Genomic DNA, 8587 nt, shown 5'->3' with positions numbered 1-8587 from the left:
ATTTTTTATAATTATTCTGCCTATAACTTTTCTTGATTTCCTTCTTCCTTTAGGAATTGGACTAACCTCCATTTAATCTACTTTTCTTAATAGGCATCTAAAGGAGAAAAAAACTATTTAACATTTAAAATAAATCATTGTGATGCAGGTGTGAGCAACCGTTAGATATGGCATCTTATTTAATGGTTTCAATTCTTGGGAATGACACTTGTTCGGAGACAACCATGCACCCTATTAGTTCTTTACCTATAGGGCGAGGGGATACCCTTGGTAGTACAAAAAACAACTGTATACCAATTGTAGAATTGACTTATACTTCAGAGGTAATTTGTATTTTTACCTCTGGATGAAAAGATCTGAAAATCATGTGCATGTATATAGTACAGAAATTACAGTAGTAATAACATCATTGTTCAATGCATATCACCCATCATTTTTTCCATTTATTCTGTTTTTCATATACACAAGTAATATCATCAAGAATCAGATGAAGTTCAATCAACTGTACATTTATGGGTTTTACCAGAAACTGTCATCAACAGATGATATGTCTGAATCTTCTTCCACCTCCATCATCACCACAGGCTCCCCAGACCCGAATTCATCTAACTCGATGTCTGCCAGTTTCTTCAAATCAACCACGGTAAGCTCGTCTAGGTGCCTCAACACTAAGTCTGCAGCCCCCAGCTCATAGACCGGATGCTTGCTAGCAACAGCCACACACTTCATCCGTGCATCATGTGCAGCCTCGATTGTTTGATTTGAGTTCCCAAACACAATGCACCTCTCTGGTATGAAGTTCAAAAGCTGAGCTGCATACACAAACATTTCTGGATCAGGCTTCCCCCTGTGAACATCCTCTGCTGCTACAATAACACTGAAATTGTCTCCAATACCAATTTCCATTGTAGCAGACTCAAGAGCATTTCTAGGCCGCGTGGAAACCAATGCCATCGGTATCTTATAATGCATCAAAAGACTCACAAACTCCTTAGACCCTGGCCTGAGAGTATATATCCCACCTTGCAAAGCTTGGTAAATTTTTTCCTTTCTATTAGCTAATCTTTTTAACTGCGCAGGGTCCCTGGACCAGCAAAGCACTTCAGAAATCGCATGTTCGTTCTTCATTCCTTCTATCCTCTTAAGCAGAAAGGCAGGAGGAGAGGGTTTTCCTTCCTCCCGAGACAGTGCCAGCCAAGCTTGCTTCTCGAGATCAGGGTTATCTTCAATGAGAACTCCTTCCCACTCAAAAATAGCACCCAACCAACCACACCCCATCCTTTCTTGCCGAAGCAAAGGGTTCCGAAGCGAAGGGTTATCTGCTCTATTTGTCGGGGACCACAAATCAGGCCTTGGAGCAAAGCCACTATCAATCTTGTTATTATGCTTTTTGGGCAATTTGTCTTCCCTGTATGAATATACTTCTCTTGTCAGCTCCACAGCAAGAGCCTTAATTGTTGGTGACATCAAACCGTCTTTTTTCGGTTTAAGCGAAGGCAGAGAAACAACAATCCTTCTACCAAGTAACTCAGTTGCTTGGAACCTAACACTGCTCGAAGATTTTCGCTTTCCATATACATCTCTCATCAAATTTCCTCCATATATAGGACAGTGACCAAAAAGTGAAGTTGCAGCAATTGATTCAATCATTTTTTTCAACAAAATAATTGACTATGGGACAAACCCTTTATGAATTGCAAAGATAAAGGAGCCAATTTGGACCAACTTGATTCCAGAGAAAACCTATTTAATCAAAAGATTCAATGATGCAACTTCAATCACACAATTCACAGAACAGTATAATGAAAAAAACAAACTAAAATCTCGAAGATAACATCATTTTAGGAGCAAAATTTTTTACAGAAAAATTGTAACTTTATCAGGAAGAACCACCCTTCAAGAAAAATCAAGCATGCCCATTATTCAAAATCGCCAAATTCACAAAAAAAATCACATAAGAGTAAATAAATAAATAAAAATAATAAAACAAAATTGCAAATGAGAAAAGAAGAGTGAAGAAGACTAACCCGAGGAAGAAATCAGAGTTGGAGAAACTTCGAGGGCAAGACAGAAAGAAAAAAAACGAGATTAATCAATTTTTCTTTTTTATTTATTTGCTCATTTTCTGGAGAAGCTTTTTCACTTATATACGTTTCCTTTTTTTGTTTTTATCCTGCTCAGATTTTTATTTGAGGAAATATATATAAATATACATACTCATACTATAAAATTTATTACATTATTACTATAAATATTTACGTTAACTAACCATATATAAATATTACACAAAAAGAATAAAAATACACCACAAGTGATTTAAAAAAATGATGAATGAAAAATGGGTAAACTATAGAGAGAGCAGCACCACACCACAATACCTTGAATTGAATAATGCAGAGGAACAGTCAACGATAGCTATTAATTAATAATTTAAAATGATACATCCGTGTAAATTTAACTAATTAAATTAGGAAAAGAATGTATAGAATAATTGTGTATGAATTTTATATATTATTATAACAAGTTGCTAAAGCTTTCCCGGTCTATATTGCATGGTATTACATGTTTAGTTTTTATATATTTCATTTTTTATAATTAAAATATATTTATTATATTCTGTGTATTTTATATTATAATTTTTCTGTGTTTATGCTAATGTTTAGTCTAAGGTGAGAGATATGGTTAAATAATATGTTGGTGGTGTTTAATTAGGATTGTATGGTTTCTTATAAAAATTAAATATTGTGATGGGCAAAATAGGAAGTGAAAATTACACAATGGTGAAATTACACCATATTTTGCCTTTATATAGTATAAATATGTAATATTTATATTTAATTATTATTGACTCTTCAAAAATAATTTAATTAAATGATAAATGATGAAGTGATATATAAATATTTACAATGTAAAAGATATTATACAATTAAATTATATAATGGTTAAATTAAAATACACATATAAAATTAATGTTAAAAAATTATAAATATTAAAATTTGTCTTATTTGATAAAATAAAATATATATAATTTCAGTAGATCATGCCTTTAGAAGTATAAATAAAGATGATATCAATATGTTTGATCTTTTGCATCAATATTTTGATAAAAGTTGAGCTAAACTGGTTGATTCTGATCTCTACATCAGTGATTTTCCTATTAAAGCAGTGTGTCCTTGGTAGTGTCGTAATTTCTACACGCTTAATATACGGAATTAGATTTGATTCGGAAGTAAAATTGCCTTTTCTATTTTGGTACTAGTTTCTTTCTTTTATTAAAGTGAAATGATAAAATAATAATTTAAGAATTTTATTATTCATATTTAATTATTATTAATTTTTTAATATGAGTAATATAAATGAATGGTGTATGATGTTTTATGCGTATATAAATTTTTATTATAAAGCCACATACATATTAATATTATAACTCTTTATTAAAACATGTAAACGGTACATTTACCAATTCATTTGGTGTTTGAGTTTACTGTATTGGGTTCTTGCTTGATATTGTATATATCAATTAAAAAATACATCAAATTGATCAACTGGTATATCAAAAAAATACCAACTGTTAATTTTATTAAGAAAATACTGCATATCATCAATTAGTTTAATTTCCTTGATTTTTATAAATTTTTGTTATAAATAAATTTGACCAACTGTTTTTTAAAACAACCAATTGTATGTAGTTAATAACCAAATTAACATTCTGAAAACTCAATAATTAAATTAGTTAACAATATCAATTTTAGTGATCAAATTATATCAGAGATATGATTCAAATTCCAGATGAAATTTGGAACCTGATAAATATAATTCTTTTTTTAATTCAAATCTCCAATTCTATGTATCAAATGAATAGAAGTTTATGTAGTACTTTATATGTTAAAAATATATGTTTGCTTTTAATAATAGCTTCATCTTCTTTTGATTATCTAACCAGGTCTCACACTACAATAAAATAGGTGTTATATTCCCATTGTACTTTTAGTTTTTATGAGAAATTATTTGACTTGATGGTAAAAATAAGCAAGTTTTTATATTTTGTACTTCAAACTATGATTCCTCTAATGTATATTTTGATTAATGTACATTGATCTAAATCACCCAATATGATGATTAGTTAAAAGTATTATACTTGAACCTATGGCAAAATTTGCTCTACATTTATTCATAATAGAATCTAATTTGTATATTTCATGTCAGAACATTTTATCCATGTACTTACATAATAGCTTCAGAACTGGGATTATAAGTGTAATTAATTGATAATAGGATAAAATAATTAATAACACTATTAATAGGAGGAAATAATTAGAATGTTGCATGTTTTGTAAGGTGTTTCCTAATAAAATTTAGAAAAGAGAGCTATTTTTTTTTTGTAGAAATTGAAACTTATTTATGCAAGAAATACATTTTTTGCTCGTAACATAAATCAAAAAAGGGATTTATTAACTATTACATGACATACCTAAATAATATAATATTATATATGTATTAAGAGTATTTGAAGATATTGTTTTAGGAATATAACATTGAAAAAAAATTAAACTCAACACTTTTCAATATGTTAAAATATTATTTTTCAAGACAAAATTCTTTTTTCCACATATGAAAAGCTTTTGGTATGATAAGAATTATGGTGGTTTGACTGTCAAGGTTTTAAATTGCATGTCGGATTGAGGTTTTTTTACTACTAATGTATCTTTTACTTTTTTGGGTAAGAAATTAATTTTTTTGGGTTCGTGGTTGTCCCTACCAACAAGTATTATTCATAAGAATTGAATTTTTGACTTTAGAGATCCAGTAAGATCTTATACTACTAGACCAATGTCTTATTGGTATTGTGGTTTTGGAATCATACAAAACCTTTCACTATATTTGATTAAGGAGGAAAAGTAGAATGAAAGAAAAATAATAGAAGATGAAATAATAATTTTGTTATTTAATATGATTGAAAATGAAAGAAAAGTGAGAGGAAAGAAAATGTATTTATATATAATGTATCTAAAATGACAAAAATATCCTCATTAAAATTATATACAATGTCTGACTTTCTAAAAATTACATTACAGTGTTACAAACTACATAAATAAATAAATTTTTGTGATAAAATTGATTAATATTTTAAAATAAAATACAAATTATAAATTTTAATATCACAAAATTTTAAAATATTCAATAAAAATTATTAACATCTTATATTTTATTCTCAGAAATGCATTTAAAGAAAACATAACTCATATTTGATTACCACTTTTATATTTATAATTATCTCATTTTCACCCATATGTGTTTTGTTTTTCTAATTTATTTATTATTTGTTATTTTGTTTGTATTTTACGTAATTATGTTTTTTCTTTTAACTCCATTTTTATTGAGCATATACAATTTTTTTGTAAGTTCGTAAGCAATGAAATTTATATAAAAATGAATATATAAAGAAGTTTTATATATTATATTTATTTTCACCTATAATATTGTTCATTCATTTTGGTGGAAGGACAAATATATAATTTTCGATGGTTTTATTTTCCTACTCTATTTTCTTCACAAACTATGTAGTGAATTTTTTTATGGGGCTCATGTATATATTTTCTTTCCGTTCTATGAAGTGTTGGAACCAAAAGATGGAAAATAATACTTTCCACTACTTTTCCTTCCTATTTTTTCCTTCCCTTTTCTTTATATAGAACCAAACATAATCTATTGTTAACGTAGCTCACAACAATTCTGAATGACACGAAATAATCCTTACCGGCTGAGTCATTATCATGTCACTTTCATTAAGACGTTTCGTGGTACTGCTAAAATTGTGCAAGCATATTATCAATCACACAATCCTCAAGATAAAACAACTCAGTTCTGTGTTATACGATGCCTTACTGCACCGTAAGAACGCTCTCGAATACGCCCACAATATGGTTACCAATGTCAATTCTCGAATTCCCACAATATGGTTGTCTGTGCCAATTTTTCCCCACAATACTGACTATATGTCCGTTCTCGAAATTCTCATTTTGGCATTATGTCCTAATTCTCAAGTGTCACGGAAAGAAAGGGGAAGAAAGTTGTCAGAAATGTGCTGACGGAATATAAGAGGTGAGAAAGAGAAGTTTACAGGTAAATGCCTTCAATTTGATGCAAATTGTAAGGGGGAATATACCTCTATTTATAGTCTGAGGCCTCAAATGGCTCAACACACGGTCCAAGCCCAAATAACCCAAAATAAAATAAAATAAATAAATGTTTATTTAAAAAGAGTGTTGGGCCTAAGCTGAACACGAGCCAACAGGCCGGACAACGGCGAAGGTGGTGGTGGTGCGCGCACATGTGGAGGGGTTTTGTTTGTATGAGTCCTCACTCACTCACAAAACTCATTGTACTCCTTAGGGCACAACCCAAGGTTGCAACTTAAGGTATAAAGTTTTTCAACTCCCCTGCTCCAAGCAAATGTGAGACTAATGAATTATTTTATTTCACAAACCCAAAAGTCACCATAAATAATCACATTAATATGCATTAGAAACTACTTCAAAACCTCATTCTTTCAACAAATCCCAACATAACCTTAAGTTTTGGATTATTACGATCAAACATGACCAATACATCCATAGTGGTTGTCGCTTCATCAACTCTCAAAACCTTAATATATCTATATTGGTCACATATATAGATTTAAGAATACATTCTTCTTGTGGCTTCACATGTAAGCTTATTGTTGACTAAATTAAGTAATGGTTTGGTTGTTGATGCATATTTTTCCTCAAAGACGTTAGATACCCATTGTATATATACTGAATGCTTGGGGAATTGCAAAAATTGAAAGTTTTTACTCAAAGACCTTAAATACCCATTATATACAGAATGCTTGGGGAATTGCCAAATTTGAAAGTCGAATTTTAATGTGTGGTTATGATGTCAAGATAGTTTTATTCCAAAAGCTATATATTTTTTATACTATCAAATGTATTTTTCACTTTTTTTATAAGGAATTAATCCATTTTGGTGTTCATGACTGCTCCTTCTAATAAGTGTCATTCACAGGATCGAACCCTCAATTTTGAAGATCCAATTGGATCTTACACCATTAAACCAACGCTTTGATGTAGCTATATATTATATTTCATCTTTATAAATACCATATTGTTAGAGTTAATGATTTAAAATAAGATTTCAATCTTTAACTTAATAATTATTTATAATATGGTTAATCATTAAATTAGTGGTGTAAGGTTTTATTGGATCCCCAATGTTAAATGTTCGATTACTGGAAGTGATACTTGTTGGGAGAGGTAGTCACGAACCCCAAAAGAGATTAGTCCCTTACACAAAAAGGTAAGAAATACTTTTGGTAGTACCAAAAAAAATTCAATATTTGAGTTTAATAATATTGATTTTTTTATTAAATTTTTTATAAAATATAGAGAAAAGTGCATAAAACTATTCTAAATTGTATACATTTTGCAAGTAACTTTATTAGTTGGTGAATTTGGTCTACGTATAAAGATATTGTTAAATTACTAATAGACTAATAAGAATATCATCGTCATCAAACTCACAATATTAGTAATACTAATGATGTATCTTAGTCAACATCCATCGTGAGAGGAAACAACTATAAAAATATAAAGTGATTGAGAATAAGATAATAAGTAAATTTCAAAGTTAAAACATGTTAATATAGTAATATGGGTATATATAAAAAATGATCCAACACTCAGAGGTTAAAACATAGGCATGAATTATAATTTTTCATTGTTAGTATTTAAATATTATCTTTTTGTAGAGACTAATCTTACCAACAATTAAATTTTAAGGGGTAATTATGAGGAAAAATAGTTCATAATAAATATTTATAAAATGCATAAAATTTAGTGTTTTTATAAATTTTCCTACAATATTTAACTTAATTGATATGCAGTTTAATTAGTAAATCGTTATATCATTATAACAATACTATGACCGGTAGGATATTAATAATAGTTATTTAGCACGATAGGAATATTGGATATGATACATTTCCAATAAGTCAATATGCATATTCTTAAAATTATAGAATAAGATTCATTTGAAATATGTATATAAGATGTGTAATAAAATTCATAACACATAATATATATATAGTTGTTGTCAAAATTCAAATAAAGTACATACTTCTTACAGATATGAAAATCATATTATTATAAAAAGCTATTGCTTATATGAATAATATGATTTTCATTTAATTGAAGATGAATACCGAGATACATTTCTTATGTTGTATTTTCTTTCCCACCCCTGGAGATGACATTACAATTTATTAAGAAACAAAAATAACCAATTTGATTCTTTCTACAAGTATAAGATCTAGTGAATTTTTTGTGGGGATATTTGACTCTCACCATAACAATTCCACTCACATTTTGTATATTTGTTGGTTGAGTTAGTTGAGAGTTAATTCAAAGGAAATAAAGTAGCATAAAGTATGTAGATCTTCTTATCAAGGAAAAATCTAGAAAACCAGCTTTGTAGTATTTTCTCAACTATATATATATCTATCCTAACTCAGCACCACCACTATTATTATTACCAAATATCAATATCA

General features: G+C 28.8%; 1 protein-coding gene across 1 annotated transcript; it reads right to left on the bottom strand.

Annotated features, from left to right (window-relative positions):
• LOC109349963 (sugar phosphatase YfbT-like) lies at positions 358-2144 on the bottom strand. Its single transcript, XM_019591046.1, has 2 exons — positions 2028-2144; positions 358-1743 (listed from the first exon to the last, which is right to left on the bottom strand). Exon 2 carries the CDS (start codon positions 1648-1650, stop codon positions 520-522), a length of 1131 nt encoding a protein of 376 aa, XP_019446591.1. The 5' UTR covers positions 1651-1743; positions 2028-2144; the 3' UTR covers positions 358-519.

The sequence above is a fragment of the Lupinus angustifolius genome, chromosome LG06 (assembly GCF_001865875.1).
Source record: "Lupinus angustifolius cultivar Tanjil chromosome LG06, LupAngTanjil_v1.0, whole genome shotgun sequence".
NCBI lineage: Eukaryota > Viridiplantae > Streptophyta > Magnoliopsida > Fabales > Fabaceae > Lupinus > Lupinus angustifolius.
This window is presented reverse-complemented; position numbering and strand designations above follow the sequence as displayed.